The following is a 20,641-nucleotide window of genomic DNA, read 5'->3' on the forward strand; positions in this document are numbered from 1 at the left end:
TGGTTACAGTATCCTGCAGTACGAGAGTTTTCACATCGCAACTTCAAAAAATCGTTCGTCGCAGCGGACGACTACAGTCAAGTAACAACCGCCTACAATGTGAAAGGAATTTCATGGACTTCTTCGACCGACACCGTATCTCGTCGTTAATCTCGTTTAATGCGGAATGCTCCGCCGGCTCGTCGGAATCGACTACGAATGGGACATACTTCGACAATTACGACCCGAAGGATATTCAACTCTACTTTGCTGGCGAAGGACTCGTGCTGGGGATGTTTTTTTTATTCATCGCGAACGTAATCGTGTAGCTTAGGATGCAGAGAATAAGTATGAGCGCAAAATGGAACGTTGGACCCGCCCAGGCAAATTTTCCCCTTGTTTTAACCATTGAAAAAGGCCGTTTCAGTGGCTATAGGTGGTTGTCTGGAACTGTTTAATGGACGAAAAGTGGTTCGAAAGCTAGTTAAATGTGAAGTAGTATAACCTCGGTCATGTATCCTATATATATAAATGATCATAAATAACAGAATCGAAATATATTTTTTGCGTGTACGCACTAGGAATCTATATATAATTGATCATAAATAACAGAATCGAAATATATTTTTTGCGTGTACGCACTAGGAATCTATATATAATTGATCATAAATAACAGAGTCGAAATATATCTTTGCGTGTACGCAATAGGAATCTCTTATATAAATGATCCTAAATAACAGAATCTAAATATATCTTTGCGTGTACGCAATAGGAATCTATTTAAAGTGCACATATATTAATAACATAATTATATGAATCCATATACATATGTATAAAACAAATCAGGTAGCCTCTAATCAATATGTTACCTTTTATCTTACCAATATCTGCAGTTATTTATGAGTTAGTATATGAATTACTAATCAGATATATAACATTTAGCATAAAAATCAACGAATCAATCAGCATAACCATTAATAATTTTATCAATTCATATATGAAATTTTTTATCAGTTAAAATAATCTTCATTCTATGCAATTATCAGAGTACATTAGTATTTTCTGTAGCATATGTATCTTAATGAGATGAAGTGAAAAACTGTATCATTATATATCCGTGATCACTATTATTTACCAATATCATTTGTTTTATATTTATTACTTGAATCAATTCATGTACACAATGAATTTTTATTTACTTATATATATACCTATATTCACATAGTGTCTGTATCACACTCCTATAAGTCAAATGCAAGTCAAGCTTGAGTAATATTCAGTGGTTGGTTTTGGTAGCTGACCGAGCTAATGTAAGTGTTTACATAATAAAAATATGGAATGTTAGTCCATATATATAAAAGATTGCTTGCAGGAATGTGATCAGACTAGAGACGCTAAAGATGACGTATACAATAAGTATGTAGGCTAAGATAACATGCCGTCACCTGTAGTCATTCAATTGTTTATAAACATTAGTCCAAGCTCCTTGCTTGAGACAACTACCGCCTACGTGATCTGTAGCGTGTCTCATTTGATTGTGTGTTCGTATGAAACTATGTCATTGTATGTATGTTCATATGTTCGAACTACTGTCTGTTCTTCATAACTTGTTTAACAGAGATGGTAGACAGGAGAACAGAGTTAGCTATCGTCATTAGAAGACCTGTACATCTTTACCTAAGCTTTATCATGTAGAGATAGGATTAGCCATCAATCATTGGCAGAAGCGATCAAGCTATCGTCATAGAAGACTTGTACAATCATATCTGATCTTCAGCATGTAAACTTCAAGAATATATATATTTTTATATATTTGTGTTTTCTACAAGAACTCACCGAACCATGAGTTTAACACATCGTCATAAAGGGGGGGAAGGTTAATACCGACTTCGTAAGTGATCTACAAAACCCCAGACACTCCATTGAAGATGGAAGTGCAATACCAACCGACTTAGCGTATAGATTATCGCAAGTCTAACATTACCTCATAGGGCGCCTTATCATACAAGGCACAAGCCCTAATAGATGTCCTGCAGGTGGGGTATCTACTACCGTTCGACTTCTCCCCCCAGTTCTTGGACAGACCTCTGGTCACGCGAGTGTATCCCCCAGATTCTCCGAAGTTCTTAGCTCTGTAGGGGGAAGGGCAGAAAATGCTGGACAAAGGTGCAATAGAGGAAGTGGTGCGTCCGTCTCTGGGGTTTTACACTCACATCTTCTTCATGCCAAAGGCCCTTTGAATCATTTTGTCAGGAAGACGAGGTTCAAGATGGAGACCCTGCGATCGGTGTTGGCAGCTGTGAGGGAAAACGACTTCATGCTGTCGATAGATCTAAGGGACTTGTACTTCCAAATCCATATTCATCCATCATCCAGGAAGTTCTTTCTCTTCTCTCTTGGAGACAAGGTATTCCAGTTCAAGACGTCCCCTCACGTGTTCACAAGGGTCTTCTCTCTTATCTCGACTTGGGCTCATTCTCAAGTGATCCATTTGCTGAGGTATCTCAATGATTAGTTGGTCTTAGCAAGTTCAGAGAGAAGCTGCTGCAGGACAGAGATCGCCTGCTTCGGTTTTGTCTGGAACTTGGCATCTTGGAGAACCTAGAGAAATCAAATCTCGTACCCAGTCAAAGAATTCTTTATCTAGGCATGGTCATCGATACGGCAGCCTCGAGGGTTTTTCCGTCAGATCAGAGGTTGGAGAAGTTGTGAGTAGTGGCCTGCGACTTCCTGTCGCAGCCGGATCAGTCAGCTCATCAGTGGTAGGTTGTTCTGGGAGTTTTATCTTCTCTGGAGAAGCTGGTCCATCATGGGCAACTTCATCTTCAGTCTCTGCAATGGAGACTCAGGGACTTCTGGTCTCCGGCAGGAGACTCACTCTTGATAAGGGTTCCTCTGTCCCTAAAAGTGAGAGAAGATCTTTGGTGATTGGACAATCAGAATCTCTTGGAGGGTGTTCCCCTGCGTTCTTTGCCACTGGACTTCCTTTTGTTTTCAGATGCCTCCCTTGCAAGTTGGGGCGCTCATTTAGGCGGCCTCATTGCTTCGGGGGTTTGGTGTGTGGAGGACAAATGGCAGCTTATCAACATTGTGTAGTTTTCATGTCAGACAACACCACAGTGATCGCTTATGTGAACAAGCAGGGGGGACTGGTAGTGCGACAGCTTCACGTTTTGACAGTCGAGATTCACCATTGGGTGGTCATCAGTTCAGTGGAGTTCTCAGCCAGGTATATCCCAGGCAAAAGGAATGTGGTCATGGACAAGCTCAGTCATCGGGATCAGGTCCTATGCACAGAGTGGTCCCTTCATCAGGTCATGGCAGACAGGCTTTTCCAGGTTTGGGAGAGACCTATTCTGGACCTCTTTGCAACCTAGTTCAACAGGAAACCATAGGTTTTATGTTCAGTGGTTCTGGATCCTCTGGCATTAGCAGAGAACGCATTCCAACATCCCTGGGACAACTTGGAGGTGTATGCCTTCCCTCCGTTTTGCTTGATCCACCAAGTGCTGAACAGGACGATGAGCTTGCAAAATCTCATGATGACATCAGTATCTCCTCTGTGCAATAGGCAGAATGGTTTCCTGATCTGTTGTCGTTGTTGTTGGAGGTGCCAAGGGAGATTCCCCCATGGCGGCATCTTCTTTGTCAGCCGCACATAGAAAGAAACCACCAGTCAGTAGAGTCCCTGTCTCTTCACAGTTGAAGGCTATCAAGTATCTCCGAGCAAGAGTCTTTTCTCAGAAGAGAGCAGGACATATGTCTAACAATCTCAGGAAATCTACCTCTGCCATTTACCAAGGTAAATGGGCGATATACTGTGATTGGTGTCGTAAACAAGGTTTCTCTCCACTCAGAACTTCTATCCAGCGCATAGGAGACTTTTTGGTCTTCCTCAGAGATGAGAAAGGCTTGTCTGTTTCTGCTCCTGGGAACTCTCCTTGCTGTTTAAATGGTTTGAGCAGTCGTGTTCTCCAAGGGAGCTTAAGCCTCCAATGTGGGATGTTTCCTTGGTCCTGAGAAGTTTCACTAAAGCTCCTTATGGATCTTTACATTGTTCATCAGACAGGAACTTGACGCTTAAAATGGTTTTCCTCTTGGCCTTGGCTTCTTCAAAGGGAGTGGAGGAGCTTCATTGCCTGAGCTATGATGTGAAGCACACCAGGGGTTGGGGGGTCATTGTCCTTCGAATTTGTCCTGGAATTCATGGCTAAGACCCAGAATCCCTCAGTGCAGGATGACAGGTTCGCCTCCTTTTCCATTCCATCTATGGATGACTTTGTGGGCGGTGATTCTCAAGAGCTCTTCCTGTGTCCTGTCAGGGCTCTGGGTTGCTATCTTAAGAGGACACGACATCTTAGGTCAGGTTTTCATAGGCTTTTTGTTAGCTCGGGACATTCTAAGAATGAAGTGTCCAAGAATACAATCTCTTTTTGGTTAAGTATTTGACTTGATGATTCCGCCGCCGCGTCTGTGCTGGCTAGAACACATGACGTCAGGGGTATTGGTCCCTCTCTGGCTTTCAAGAAGAATTTAGCTTTTCATAGACTTTTGAGCGCTGGTACTTGGCTATGCTAGTCCACGTTCACCTCTTTCTATCTTGAGGATGTTGCTCACAGGTATATGGACACTTTTTCCTTGGGTCCCGTGGTAGCTGTCCAACAGATCGACCTAAGATGATTTGATTGTGTGGAAGAGAGAATGAGTGAGTTGGCTGGTCTCTTTCTTTCTCTTGTTCCTTTCCTTCTTCCCTCGGGTGGGTTGAGGAATTAAACACGTCATTTGCTGGACTGTTCTGATACAGTAAGGTAGTCATGCTGGTAGTTTGCTTGCTTCGTGTTCAAATAGTCAAACCCTCTATTCAGTAGCATATATTCCACTCTCTTGCAAGGGGGAGTGAGGAGTGATAATAAACCCTGATGTATTGGTTTGTCACTGAACAGTCAGAATTTCTCTTTAGTTCCCTTCTGCAATGAATCTTCTCACATACCATTGTATGTAACCCAGATAGCTGAGTTGTTAGATATCAGTTTATCTAGCTTCCCACAGGCATTAGTCACTCTCCTGTAGATATTTCTTTTGGAGTTGGACTGGTGCGTTGGCCCCCAGCCAGTTTAGGATGTCTGTACCTCCCTGCAAGTATAAGTCTATCCTATTGTCAAGACCAAAGGTTTGTTTGCGTATGAACAAATGACAAATTTTCTAAGGGAATTTTTATTTTTCATAGCTACAAACTTGAGGTCTTAAAGTTTTACTGCCCACCTCTAGGCACCCCTCTGTCATCTTATGACATCCTGGGTTGGGAAGGACTAAATGCAGTAGTGTGGGTCGTGGTCTTTGACCAGTTTTCACCTGATATATGCATGCATTGCCAGATCTCACAGATTCCTTGCTTTTCAATCTCTGATTGTTCAACCGGATCCAGCTAGGCGCTAGAAAATTATCCTATTTTAAGACCTCAGGTTTGTCATTTTTGGTAGTCACCGTTGAGTCCTCAAAACTCTCCTACTTCCTTGATGAAAAGACGGGATTTTCTGTAAGGGATCATCCTGCATTGACCAACAGAAAGGAGTGGTAGCTTGGTCAGATTTTGGTTGTATGTAAACATCGGATTTTGGTTGTATGTAAACAATATGGTGGTGCATATTCACATAACCACTTCTTGTTCTTCTTGGGGTTTTGACATAGGTAAACTGGGTACGATAATACCTGTCTTATGAGATTCGAGTTGCGCGAATTCACAATAGTGCAAACTTTTCATTGGAACCTAACTAATTATCATATGCGAGTATTTCGCAGAAACGCGAGTGCAAACACAACAATAATCTCGAATCCTGAAGAAACCCTGAAAAAGTGTTTGTTCAGTTTTTTATGTATTTTTTTAAGTTTTCAAGCTTTAATGTGTAAATTTAATAACATTAAATACTAATAAAGATAATAATCTCTCTCTCTCTCTCTCTCTCTCTCTCTCTCTCTCTCTCTCTCTCTCTCTCTCTCTCTCTCTCTCTCTCTCTCTGATATGAGAGATTTTTATGGTACTTGTAGTATATATAATGTTTATTAATATTTTCAAATAATTAATAACTGTAATTACAAAACCTGTTATAGGATTTTAAAGAAATAACCTCTCCATTTCACTTTTAAGTAAGAAAAACTATTCATTTCTCTTTCTCTTACTGAGATGAAAGAATTTTTATGGTATATATACTGTATTATATGTTTATTAATATTTTCAAATAATAATGGTAATATCAGTAATATAATAATAATAATAATAATAATAATAATAATGATAATAATGATAATAATAATAATAATAATAATAATAATAATAATAATAATAATAAAACTGTAAATACCAAAATGATGCATATAAAGAATTTTCTCCCTCATCTTTCTTTTTAACTCCAGAAGCTCGAAGTCCAGAGCTGTCAAATATGCCAAGTAATGTGACAGGAGGGAGAGTTTTGCCAGATTAGTGATCAGTGGTATTTGCATAATTTCTCTCTCTCTCTCTCTCTCTCTCTCTCTCTCTCTCTCTCTCTCTCTCTCTCTCTCTCTCTCTCTGTAATCTTCACATACTCCTGTTTTTACCAACCATTTATTTTTTTTTTAAGGGTAATGTATTAAGCTAACTTTTAAAATTAATTACAGTAACTTTAATTTCATTTAAAAATTAGCTTAATACTTACATAAAGATATCTCTCTCTCTCTCTCTCTCTCTCTCTCTCTCTCTCTCTCTCTCTCTCTCTCTCTCTCTCTCTCTCTCTCTCTCTCTCTCTCTCTCTTTTGTTGTTAGCAGTAACATAGATACATAATTTTTATTTGATTTATTTGTACCTTTACTTTCTAGAACTGTAAATGCCTGTTCTAAAACAGACACGTAACTAAGAGTTGTACAGTGGTCCCTCTGTATTCGCGGGGATGTGTACCAGAACCCCTCGTGTATTGTTAGAACCCGCGAATAGTAGTTGGAACCCATATAAAAATGCTTAAAACCTCCTATTTTGTTAGTTAAAACTCAAGAAAACCCCTCTAAAAGATTTTATACCTGGTTTTTTAATAGTTTTATCACAAAAAGTGCATTTTATGATGAAATTGATAAAAAAAACCCAGGAATTTGTTGATATTTCTCATGGAAAATACCCCGAATGCATGAGTCTGCAAATCCGGAGAATGCGAATATAGAATGTCCACTGTATTAGTCCAAATAAAAAGCACTGTTTGTTCATGAAAAGGATTTTCAGAAACAAAGAGAGACAAAATCAAGAATTTCTTAAAAGTGGTTGAGAAGACTTCTAAAAATAGATGAGTTTGTGTGAAGGGGGAAAGAAGAGAGAACTATGTTGTACGTATGTAATCCTCACACACTTCTATATTTTTACCAACCATTTAGTTCTATTTTTAAGGGTAATGTATTAAGCTAACTTTTAAATGGAATTACAGTAACTTTAGTTTCAGTTAAAAGTTAGCTTAATATTTAAGGAGCATGATTAGGGTCATATTTAGTGTTCAAACTCTAGAAGTAAGCATTTATTAGCATTTTTAGAAACCGTGCCAAACTTAGATGAAAATTCCTCTTGCGTGATGGGATCTGGAACCTAACCTGGTGTAAGTTCTGGATATTACTGTATTAGAATTTGCTGAGGCTAATAGGAAGTGCCTTCTTATTCCGAGTCCATTTGTATTCTATCACATGTTATAATGTTTATCATTTGTCACACACAATACCCGGCCACAAGACTCAGTTAAGAGAATTCTGTGACATTAGTCTGGTCACCATGGAACTCTGGATAGACCATGGAAAGGGTAATCCCTTAGGACTCAACAGCAACTTCCAAAAATAGGTTTTTCCTATGTCAAAACCTTTTTTTTATTGTTAATAGTCTCAAACAATGGTTAACTAAAACTGCTAATGGTTTTATAATATAGTAGCGTTTTATGCATGTCAGTAATTTTGCCAGGGTTATGTTGCAGTTGATGTTACTTTGTCAGTATGTTGGATGGTATTGAAAGGAGAGAATTGTAATGGAGAATTTAGTACCTGTTAGAACTTGGGAATTGTTCACAATCATAATTGTTTTATCAAGTGTATATTTGAATCTCAATTATATTTTAAAAGTACAGAAAGTTTTAAGAGTACAAACATTTTCTTTTTTGTTATTTTACAAAAAATAAAAACCTTGTTGGCCAGATTACTAATATCATTCATAATGTTTTGCATTGTAGATGATAAAACCTTTTTGCAATGTTCCTTGAGACCTCTTCTGAATAACTGTGTATACTCTTTATTCTTCAAAAAAGAACTATCTACTCTATATTCTTCATCCTTCCCCTTTGGTTTCTTCCTACAGAGCTGTTCAACTTTTCTAACTTTGCCTTGCTCCAGTTTTCACAGTTCATTTGAAAACAGATCTTTTATTGCAATTCTTTTGAAAGTCTGATCATATGACATTAAAATGGTGATGATGATGATTATAACTAATATGAAAATGGTCTTCATGCTTTAAATCTTTCATTTCAGCATGATTTGGATGTCTCTCCTACCAAGAATGTTGTCATCACTCCTTATGATGGAACATCACTCCCTTGGGTCCTTCTTATTTATGATTCATCTTGTAAACACCGTGTTATTGGCCTTGCACCAGATCTAGCCCAACTTCTTCATGGGTCTGTTGCAACAATAACAGTTGACCTGTAAGTCAGATCCTTAAAATGTTTTCTTGTGCATACGTGCTAATAGCAGCAGATTTCTGTTGACAGTGATTGAGTGTGAAAAATATAATAGGATTGAAAATTAACTAAAACCCAGAAAGATATTATATTATCATGCAGGGTTAGTTTATTAAAATTAAAGTTACCCTGACATGTGCTTTTAAAAGAGTTTCTCTGCTGCACATCAACAGTATAGTGACAATGCTGTGAGTTACATTAAAAATAACTTACCCAAAGACCACTTGGGAAGGGAAGAGCAACTTAGTAAAATAAACCCTCTCTGTAAGGTGTGCTATTTGCGACTAACAAAAAAGAACAAAGTAACACAATATGTATGGTTAAAGTGTAAATGGCTGCCTATTAACTGCTTTTCAAACCACTAAAGTGTGTCTAAATGGTATAGTGTAACTTATGCCTGCCCAATTTTCTGCCAGTGTTCAATCAAGTACATAGCATATTGTCGTACAATACTCCAGTGTCCAGGCAGTCAGTTACGAGTAAATGGTGATAGATCAACTGCACGTCAACTTAATAACTTACTCCGAAAGTTTTGGATCCTTTTATTTTTATTTTTTATTTTTATAAAGATATGGAACATTAAAGACCAAACAAGTTCATTTTGATTCACAACATTGTGAAATATAAATGAAAAATTACTATTAATAGCAGTACTTAACTTGGATGCAGAAACAGCTTGACGTTCCATGTTGAAAAATAAGGGTTCCAAAGCGAGAACACAACACAGCAAAGAAAAACGCGTGTGCAGCGTGGTCGTGCTATCAAAGGAATGACGTCAGAGGCGCTAGCCGTAACGGTTGCGAGTAGTGAGCCTTAGGTCGGCTCCTCTCTAGTTGAGGTTTTTTGATGTAGGAAGAGGCTAAATGGAAAAGGACCTGTGGTAGTGGTTTCACTCGCCCCAGAAACCATACAGACACCTTATAATAAAGGTGAGCAAGCCAGAATATTCTGGCATTTCCAATTTAGCTTCTCTCTGGTATTATAGCAATATTTTACCTTAGAAATAGTGCTAAAGGAACCTATTTCACGGAGCGACACAGGCTGAGCCCAGAAATCATATGTGAGTTTTTCACGGAAACGCGAACGCAACATTTGCGAAGATTTGAGAAAGTGTTGGTTTAATTTTTTATGTAATAGGTTTTTAAGCTTTTATGTGTACATTATATAACATTAAGATATATCATTTAGTGTACACATGAAAATAATAATTCTCTCTCTCTCTCTCTCTCTCTCACTGAGATAAGAGAATTTCATTAGTACATGTATACAGTGAACCCTCATATTTACGCACTCTTGGTTTGTGGATGCATGTATTTGCAGATTTCTTTCTGGAAAATATGCCCCCATTATTCTGGCAAAATTCGCCTATTTGCAGTATTTTTCTATGAGAAATATCTACAAATTCCTGTGATAAAACTATTAAAAAAAAACAGATATAAACATTCTTGAGTTTTAACTAACAAGATAAGCAGTTTTAAGCATTTTTACAGGTTTCAACTATTCACGGGGGTGGGGTCTGGTACCCATCCCTGCGAATACGAGGGGAACACTGTAGGTATGTTTATTAATATTTTAAGATAATAATAATAATAATAATAATAATAATAATAATAATAATAATAATAATAATTATAATAATACATAAAAATAATAATACATGTGTAAGTGTTTACATAATAAAAATATGGAATGTTAGTCCATATATATAAAAGACTAAAACTAAAGAGGTCAACCAGATTGCTTGCAGGAATGTGATCAGACTAGAGACGCTAAAGATGACGTATACAATAAAAGTAGGCTAAGATAACATGCCGTCACCTGTAGTCATTCATTTGTTTATAAACCTTAGTCCAAGCTCCCTGCTTGAGACAACTACCGCGACCTATAATTCAAACGGCCTACGTGATCTGTAGCGTGTCTCATTTTGATTGTGTGTTCGTATGTAACTATGTCATCTGATTGTATGTTCATATGTTCGAGCTACTATCTGCTTCCTTCATAACTTGTAACAGAGATGGTAGACAAGGAGAAGAGAGTTAGCTATCGTCATTAGAAGACCTGTACCTCTTTACCTAAGCTTTATCATGTAGAGGAATAGGATTAGCCATCATCATTGGCAGAAGCGATCAAGCTATCGTCATAGAAGACTTGTACAATCATATCTGATCTTCAGCATGTAAAACTTCAAGAATATATATATTTTTATATTTCGTGTTTTCTACAAGAACCTCCTCACCGAATCATCATGAGTTTAACACATCGTCGTCATAACCAAAGAAGATAATACCGACTTCGTAAGTGATCTACAAACCCCAAGACACTCCCATGAATATGGAAGTGCAATACCAACCGACTTAGCGTAAGATTATCGCAAGTCTAACATTACCTCATAGGGCGCCTTATTATACAAGGCAACAGCCCTAAAACATGCAATCCCCGGTTATTGGCGGAGGTTCCTTTCCCGGCGATGTGCCGATAAGCGGAATCTGCCATTAACCGAAATTCGTCAATTTATCGGGCCATAATGGTGCTTATGGCTCCCATAACCGGTTATCAGTGCCATGAGCACCCTTATGGCATGCCACAAGAATCCTTATGGCTCCAGTAACTGGAACTCGGCCTGTTATGGCGCCATAAAAGGGATTTTGACGTAAGGAAAAATCTATTTCTGGGCGATTGGTTCGTGTCGCCAGCGAAATATCCTTTAATCCATTATTTCTAAGGTAAATGTACTAACACATACCAGAGAATAAATAAAATAAAGAAAAGGTCAGTACAACTGACTCGCTCACCCTCCAAGAGGGTGTCGGTATGAACACTATGGCGAGTGAGACCACTACCACGAACCGCTTGCCAATAGAAATCTCCCACTACAAAATCCCCACAAGAGGGGAGCCGACCCACAGAGTGGGCAGCAACTACTACTACTCCATCCCATGCTGCCGACTGCTGCGCCTCTGGTGGCCATCCTGAAGTTAGCAGACAATCTTGAGCGATGGGATGGGCAGGGCGGGATTTCGCTGGCGACACGAACCAATCGCCCAGAAATAGATTTTTCCTTACGTCAAAATCCCTTTTCTGGGCTCAGTTCGTGTCGCTGCGCGAAATCGTACCAGAGAAATAGCACAAGATTGTAAAGAATAAAACCAAATAGACAAAAAGGGTCTCAAATAAAAGATAACATAAAATAAAGAAATATAATTGCTAATAGATATACTTAAATTAACTTAACGCTAATAATATTTCTTAAAATTAACTTAAATTTAACATATATACAGGGCTTACATGGAATATATGTCGAAATCAGTATCTGTGTATAGATATTATGTACAAAGGACTCAAAGCAATTATAACAATAAATTGAATAGAACAAACTTCAATAATAACATAAAAAGGGAATGTATATGACTTAATATACAAAACCCGTAACCATTGAAAATACGATGTGTCCCCTAGCATAAAAATAAGGGGATCACATCCAAGAGATCATTATATACAATCAATTGTGAGTGACCCTAGCAAAAAAATAAGGGGCACCCACTATACCATCATAAGAGCAGCTAAGACTCAAGGTAAACGTAGATGAACATGGCAGGTATAGACGAACTGTTGGGCGAGATAGGTAGAAAGGAGGACTGGATCTTCTACTAAAGATTAAGCAGAGTCGGGGGAAACTATGTTACCCGCCGCAACTGCTGAAAATTTCAGAGCTTCCAAGGACTTTAAGTAATGACGCTTAAATACTGTCGGCGATTTCCATCCAGTATATTTTTTCAACTCATCGAAATTCATATGTTGGAAATAGTTAATTGAGGTCGCTACTGCCCTGACATCATGTGCTTTAGGGAAGGAGTCAGGATTGGCTTGCTTAATAAAGTACAGGATCTGCTGCCTGATGCCTTTAATAGATAAAGTACCACCTTTTTCTCTCCTAAAGAGAGGACCCGATGAGGATGAGGAGGTCCTGGACAGAAAGGCTCGTAAGGTCGATACTGGGCAAAGAGAAATATCTTGTGGAAGGGGTACAACCTTCCATGGTTCCCACCTCATCAAAGGATCTTCATTCTTAGCTATAAAACTACGTTCCGGAGAAAGTAGCACTTCCCCTGTGGGAAGAAATGTAACATGATCCGGATCCCTGGATAATGCCGACAGTTCTGAAATTCTAGCTCCTGAAGCCAAGCTTAATAAAAATAGAGTTTTTCATAAGAGCATTATAAATGAACATGTGTCATTATCAATTTCTGAAGCCAGCTTTAGAACATCATTTAAGAACCATGATACTGACGTAGGCCTTACAGAAGGTCTAAGTCTAGCACAAGCCTTGGGAATAGACGAGAAGTAGGAGTCTGTCAAGTCTATGCTGAAACCAAATTGAAAAATCTTTTTCAAGGCTGACTTGTTTGTCGTAATAGTGCTAGCTGCTAAGCCTTTTTCAAATAAAGATCTGAAAAAGGATATAGCTGAATTGATTGTCATGATTCTAATGTCTGATTCTCTCAGGAAGGTTGCTAACTTTTTGACTGCAGCATCGTACTGTCTCAAAGTTGAATCTCTTTTATCAGATTCCAAGAAGAGAATATTTTGAGGATCAATATTCGCATCTCTTTTAGCTGCAAACTTCATGAAATCCATAAAGTTAGGGTTTTGAGAATTCCTGAGGAAGCGAACACAGTCTTCGTTTGCACTGACTGGGAGAGCCTGGGATTGGGAATTCGAAGAGGACGAAGACCCAGTTCCAGAATTAGAGGGTACCAATTGCTCTTCGGCCAGTCTGGGGCTACTAGAGCCACTTGACCCTTGAACGTCCTGAGTTTGTTCAGCACCTTCAGGAGAAGATTCACTGGAGGGAAGACATAAATCTTCTCCCAGTTGTTCCAGTCTAGGGCCAGGGCGTCCGTGGCATAGGCCAGAGGGTCCAGGTTGGGGGCCACATAACATGGGAGTTTGTGGTTCGCTTGGGATGCGAAGAGACCACTTGCAGACCTGGAACTCTCTGAAGAATCCACTGGAACGAACTGTTGTCCAGTGACCATTCCGACTCCAGAGGAACTGATCGGGATAGAGCATCTGCTATGACGTTTCTCACTCCAGCTATATGGGTGGAGGAGAGGTGCCAACTGAACTTGTCCGCCAGGGAGAAGATGGCTACCATGACATGATTTAGATGACGTGATTTGGAGCCTCCCCTGTTTATACAATGGACTACCACTGCGCTGTCCAAGACTAGCTTTATGTGGGAGTTCTTTGGCGGACGTAACCTTTTTAGAGTCAAGAACACCGCATTGCTTCCAGTACGTTTATGTGAAGCTGACGGAACTGGGGTGACCAAGTTCCTTGAACCTTCTTGAACTGAGAATATCCTCCCCAACCGCTTAACGAAGCGTCTGTGTGGATGGTAATCCCCGAGGAGGAAACTGAAGGGGTACTGATATTGACAAAGTTCTTGACTTTTGCCCAAGGGCGTAGACGATTCCGTAGAATCTGAGGTACTGAGGATAATTTGTCCCTGGACCTGACATTTGCTCGTGAGCGCCAGATTCTGGTTAGGTCTTTCAGTTTGGCTTTCATCAAGATGTTTGTCACTGATGCAAACTGGAGAGAACCCAGAATCCTTTCCTGGGTTCTCCTTGAAGCAAGTTTGTGTCCTAGAAATTGCTTTACTGACTTCGCTATTTCTTTCCTCTTGGCTGATGGAATCGACAGAGTATGGGAGGATAGATTCCATTGAATGCCCAGCCACTGAAAGTTTGACTCCGGAGTGAGTCTTGATTTGGTCCTGTTTATCTTGAAGCCTAGATATTCCAGGAACCGGATTACTTTCAGTGTTGCTTTGTGACATTCCTCGACTGTTTGGAGCCCAAATTAGCCAATCGTCGAGATACGCTACTACCATAATCCCTGCGATCTTAGTTGTTGGACGACCACTTCCGCCAACTTCGTGAACACCCTGGGTGCTACGTTGAGACCGAAGGGAACTACCTTGAAGGAGAATGCCTGATCTCCTATCTTGAAGCCCAGATACGGGCGAAAGTGTCTTGCAATAGGGATATGATAGTATGCGTCTGTAAGATCGATAGAGGTGGTGACGGCCCCACGGGAAGTAAGTCCGCACCTGCGAGATGGTGAGCATCTTGAACTTGTCGCAGTGAATGGCCAAGTTTAAACGGGACAAGTCTAAGATTACCCTTCTTTTTTGTGAGCCTTCTTTGGAACGCTGAACAAGCGCCCTTGAAACTTTAATCTGTTGACTCTCGCTATTGCTCCTTTCTGAAGGAGGTCCTCCGCATACTCCGTCAATTCTTTGGATGGAAGTTGGCGGAAAGGTCTGGGTGGGGGCGGATTCGCCACCCAACTCCAACCCAGGCCTTTCGACACAATGCTTTGTGCCCATTTGCTGAATCCCCACCGGTGGCGGAAGAGAAACAGCCTCCCTCCTACCTGGAAGTCCTCATTGATGTTGGTAGCCTCCGCGTCCTCCCTGAAGTGTTTTCCTCTATTAAGGGACCCTCCCGATCCTCTCTGACGAAAGGATCGCTTACCTCTGCCTCCCTTACCGAGCGGTCATACTTCTGAAAGGCTGGCCTTCGAACACTTGGTTGAAGGCTGGGGAGACAGCGTAAGAGGTGGAAGGTTGAGGCTGGGGGGAAATCACATAAATAGGCTGTGATTGGGCCTTGGAGGTAGAGGGTTGGGCTGCCTGCACCAACGGAACAGCCGAAACAGGCTGGGCAAACCGTTGCTGTTTCTTTTGGTAAGGCTGGAAATGTCTGGGTTTCTTCTGAGCCTTACCCCTGACAGCTTGATCTTGGCGTCTCTTTGCAGTGAGACCCCAACGATCCTTAAGGCTTTGGTTAAGCCTCGTAGCCTCTGCCTGGACCTCCTTTACCATTGCATCTGGGAAGAGGTCTGCTCCCCAGATGTTTGATGAAAGCAACTTATTCGGTTCATGCCGAATAGTTGCTTCCTGGAGGACATGCTTCCGACAGTTTGTTCTGGCTGTGGCGAACTCGAACATGTCAGACTGCACCGTTTGAGTCAGTGACTTGGTGATCAGCTTGAACAGTGGCTCGGAACCATAAGAAATGGTAGCCACCTCAGTCATGGCCATGGTGTTGAGAGACCTGGCCAGCCTAGACTTGGCATCAAACTCTGCCTGAATGAGGCTATCTGGGAGTCTAGGCAGCTTCTCACCAAACTGCTCCATAGCACAGTCTGGTTTGAGTTTGCCCGCAGAAAAAGTGTTGGGCAGGTCTTCCCACAAATCTCCGGTTGAGGGAAGTAAAGGAGATGTAGGGTCCGCTTCCTTTAGCTGCGGTAATGAGTCCCCCTTTTGGGCCGCTGGAATAGTGACCGTAGCAATCTTTGTAAGGAAAGGAAGCGGAGTACCCTCTTCCATTGTGAAGATTGTTAATGGACTCTTAAAAGGCTGTATTTTAGTGTTTGAACAATCCATGTCCTCTAAGCACCTGAGCCATTCTCTTTGAGCCTGGTCACGTGAATAGAGGACTGTCTCTTTAGGGACCTTATCATCTCGCGTCATGGCAGCGGCGGTGAGCCTGGCGTAGCCGATGAACGGCGGTTGGAGATCTTCCGGGTAGAACTCGAAGTCCTCAATCCTTCGAGTCCCACACTCCGGGATAGAAATAAGCCCGTCTTGGAAGGGGGCGTATGACGCCACTCTCCAGGGATTGTTCATAGTGAACGGAGGCAGAGAGTCATGTGGTGGCAACTGAGCTATCCCTGTGCCGAAAGGTGGGGGAGTAGCTAGCGGAGCTTGGCTTAGTCCGGCGATAATGTTATCCTGGGAGTTGATCCTATCAGACAACCGGGAGAACATCTGTTCCATACTGTTCTTGAGAGACCCAACCAGATCCCCCATGTGTTGCAACAGGCCAGCATTGGGATCCAAAGCCGAAGCTGCTGCGGAGGTGGACGGGTAGCTCTGAACAGGAACCAAAGGAAGTGGAGAAACGGTTGACTCCGCTGGAGTGTGTGATCTCTCCTTGGAGGATCTACTCCTTGAGGATTTGGAGCCGGACCCAGAAGCTCTAGACCTCTCTGCTCCGGGGTTTGTAGCCGGAGACTTGCGAGATGTTGACGCCGACGACGTCTTTTTAGACGACGACGACGTCTTACTCAAGGTTTTAACCACCGTTTGTCCTTTGACCTTAGGTCTAACAGAAGCATCAGGAGAAGTATAAAGCTCAGCTCCTGTAAAGCCTTGGAAGGAAGCTGGAGAGTTTGCAGGAGTAGAAGATCCAGTGGCGCCCAAGGGAAGCCCTTGGGCGTCCAACATACTCACCTCGACCAACAGGTCGTCAACACCTACCATCGGTTCAATGTTTAAGTCCAGTGTCGCGACTTCCGACGAGATGTCTTGGCCTGGTTCAGTCAACGAAGCGGCGAGCTGCTGCTGAATTAACGCAATAGTCGGGGCTGCCTCTGCTGGGTCGACGTAGCCCGTTGACTTGCCGCCGGGGAAGATCAGGACCGCCAACCTCTTCTCAAGTATGTAGGGCTGACCCTTGGCGGCATTCTTCCCAAAACCGCCGACCCAGGCCCGTAGGGTTGCCAGTGCGGTGTCTCTAACAGCGGGAGCCTGGAAGAGAGGGTATTTGTTAGTTTTTTAAGATTAAACTTAAAATTAAAACTTAAGTAAAAGGTTAACTTAAAATTATAGAGGATGCGAGATCCCATATAAAATTAGCTTAAGTTTAAGATAAGAGATTAAAATTAAACTTAAGAACTATAACCTTGTAGGGATTGGCTAACGGAGTTGGAAATACTTACCCCGTCTAAGAGCTGGCTCACCAGATCATAGCAAATTGTGCAGGTCTCGTGAAACCAGACTTGAAGGTTCCCGTGCGGAGTCGCGCATGGAGCATGGGATCGGCAGACTTCATGCCCACAGGGGTCCTGGAGCATGGCATTGCATCCCGGATGCTCACAGTTGGTGGTCTGTAAGTGAAAAGATACATGAGCATCCTAAAAGATATCACTTACAGGCTAAAGGTTAAAAGAACTCCGCTGCATGCCGGAGCGCGAAAAAATTTCGGGCATAACTCCTCCCTTACCGCCTGAATAGGCTATAACCACGGAGAGATCCGGTGTGAGCATGCAATGGAGGGAAGGTTTAATGTAGCTTAAATTAAACTTAATATAGTTTAAATTAAATACTAATCTTAAACCTATAAACATGGGACGTACCGGACTAAGTCCGGTGCGTGGCGGAGCGTGTCGCGATATCAACGCGACGGAGTGGTTAGTAGAGACCAACTGTATGCCGCAGTCCGCCCGTCAGGGTGAACTAGCACCTTTCCACGTGGATGCCGGAGCTCCGGTAGATAAAGAGCCCCAGTAAGGTGGGAAAGGGCGAGAGGGCAAACAGACTCGCGCTAGCAACGGATCGACGGAGTAACGACGGAGGGGGGGAAAGGCCAGTCTCCCCCCCCTTAGCCATCCGAGCGTACCGAGAAGCTGGAGAGGTCGAGTCCAGTCTGGGTCTGTCCCGTCCCCCTACACCCTCCGCCTAGGGGGAGAGGGAGGCAGGCCCGGGTATGTGGAGCGAGCGTGGGCAGACCAACCCTCCCCCCGGCCCTATGGAAGAGCGGGAGGAGGGAAAGATGACTGGACAGGCGTCTGGCTGCTCCGTGATCACGTAGTGACCACGGAGCGGTAACAAGAGATACAATGAAACAATAAAGCCTAGGATACACAACCGACTGATCAGAGAGATGCTATAGAGAAGCAACCGAACTGAAGAGCGGAAGCATATGGGACCAATAGGACATAACCTAGGCTAGGTGAAGCCAGACGCCGTACACTAACGTAAAACATAATACATAATTAAACAAAATCACTAAACGTAAAGAAAGAAAATAAAACAGTAGGAGAAAAAATCCAGGAGTGTACGACTAACCCGAAAGAAAGTCTACCACTCAAAGCTAGCCGGGGCCGATACTAAGAGCTGTGGCTAGGGTCTGGATGGAAGATGCCTACGCAAGGTGAAAAAGACATGCATGCATGACATAAACCCCGTAGGCTGTACCCTTAATATAAATTGGATAACTAAAAACAGAGCGTAATAAAGTAAGGGAAGGTTCTGGGTATGGAAGACCAAGAACGAACCCGCCACGAGGCAGAACCATGCTGCCATGCTTCCGACCTAGAGCTCGTATTTATACCTAAAAAACGGCAAATACTGACTCAAGGTCGGAAAAAACCAAATAGCAATAATCACTGATTACTTAACTTAGCTGCTGCGATGGCTGTACGCTCCATGATGAATAAATCCAGTAAAAAAGGGCACAAAAACACAGAGCAAAAAAGGGCACGTGTATACGCTGTGCGCTAACTGAAAAGGATGGCCACCAGAGGCGCAGCAGTCGGCAGCATGGGATGGAGTAGTAGTAGTTGCTGCCCACTCTGTGGGTCGGCTCCCCTCTTGTGGGGATTTTGTAGTGGGAGATTTCTATTGGCAAGCGGTTCGTGGTAGTGGTCTCACTCGCCATAGTGTTCATACCGACACCCTCTTGGAGGGTGAGCGAGTCAGTTGTACTGACCTTTTCTTTATTTTATTTATTCTCTGGTATGTGTTAGTACATTTACCTTAGAAATAATGGATTAAAGGATATTTCGGGCAGCGACACGAACTGAGCCCAGAAATAGCCAATTTTACCCATAAAACTAGACTGCCGATAACCAATTCCGCCAATAACCGGGGGCTACCTGTTATAATATAGTAACTGTAATTACAAATTCTTATTTGGTAGCATTTTAAAGAAACAAAATAACCTTTCCTTCATCCTTTGTTTAAGGGGGCCGGCCAGAACCCTTATATAAGGGGGTATAGGGTGAAAAATGCAGTCATGAAAAAATTTAACCCTCTTACGCCGATTGGACGTATTAAACGTTGAGTCAAAATGTCTCCTGTATGCCGAATGGATGTATTATACGTTTACTCAAAAAAGTTTTTTTTTTAAATTCGCGGAAAAATACTTATAGGCCTACCAGCCGAAAACTTTTGAATCACGCACCTTGGGGGATGCGGGGAGTCCACAGATCAAGGCGTTGTTTCGTTTACAATCATTACGCAGGCGCGAATTTCTTTCTTATCGTACTAAAAAGTATCAGTGACATCTCAAAAATTATTTCGTCACTTTGACATAATTTTTGCACCATTTTAAATTATCCGTTACATGCAGTATTATATATGAAAATGTGCGCAATTTCATGTAGAATACAACTAAAAAATACTCATGATTGTAGCTTTTATCAGTTTTGAAATATTTTCATATAAATAACGATAAGTGCCAAAATTTCAACATTCGGTCAACTTTGACTCTACCGAAATGGTCAAAAAACGCAATTGTAAGCTAAAACTCTTATATTCTAGTAAAATTCAATCATTTGCCTTCATTTTGCAACAAATTGGACGTCTCTAGCACAATATATCGATTTATGGTGAATTTATGAAAAAACTTTTTCCTTACGTCCGTGCGGTAACTCTTCCGATAAATTTTATTGTGCGGTTGTCGTAATGTTTGCACCATTTTAAATTTGCCGTTACATTAAGTTTTATATATGGAAATGTGCGCAATTTCATGCTCAATACAACTAAAAACAACCCATTGTTGTAGTTTTTATCAGTTTTGAAATATTTTCATATAAATAACGATAAGTGCAAAAATTTCAACCTTCGGTCAACTTTGACTACCGAAATGGTCGAAAAACGCAATTGTAAGCTAAAACTCTTATATTCTAGTAATATTCAATCATTTACCTTCATTTTGCAACGAATTGGAACTCTCTAGCACAATATTTCAATTTATGGTGAATTTATGAAAAAAAAAAAAAATTCCTTACGTCGTTACATAAAGTTTTATATATGAAAATGTGCGCAATTTCATGTAGAATACAACTAAAA

The 20,641-nt window shown here is 41.4% G+C and overlaps 1 protein-coding gene across 3 annotated transcripts in view; it reads left to right on the top strand.

Moving 5' to 3' along the window:
• Window positions 1-20,641, top strand: part of LOC135219814 (thioredoxin domain-containing protein 16-like) — a 439,137-nt gene that overhangs the window by 175,262 nt on the left and 243,234 nt on the right. For all 3 annotated transcript variants that reach the window (XM_064256898.1, XM_064256899.1, XM_064256900.1), the window contains exon 9: window positions 8,504-8,676. In XM_064256898.1, coding sequence (XP_064112968.1) covers window positions 8,504-8,676 — 173 coding nt within the window. The remainder of the gene's footprint in view (window positions 1-8,503; window positions 8,677-20,641) is intronic.

The sequence above is a fragment of the Macrobrachium nipponense genome, chromosome 1 (assembly GCF_015104395.2).
Source record: "Macrobrachium nipponense isolate FS-2020 chromosome 1, ASM1510439v2, whole genome shotgun sequence".
In the NCBI taxonomy this organism is placed as follows: domain Eukaryota; kingdom Metazoa; phylum Arthropoda; class Malacostraca; order Decapoda; family Palaemonidae; genus Macrobrachium; species Macrobrachium nipponense.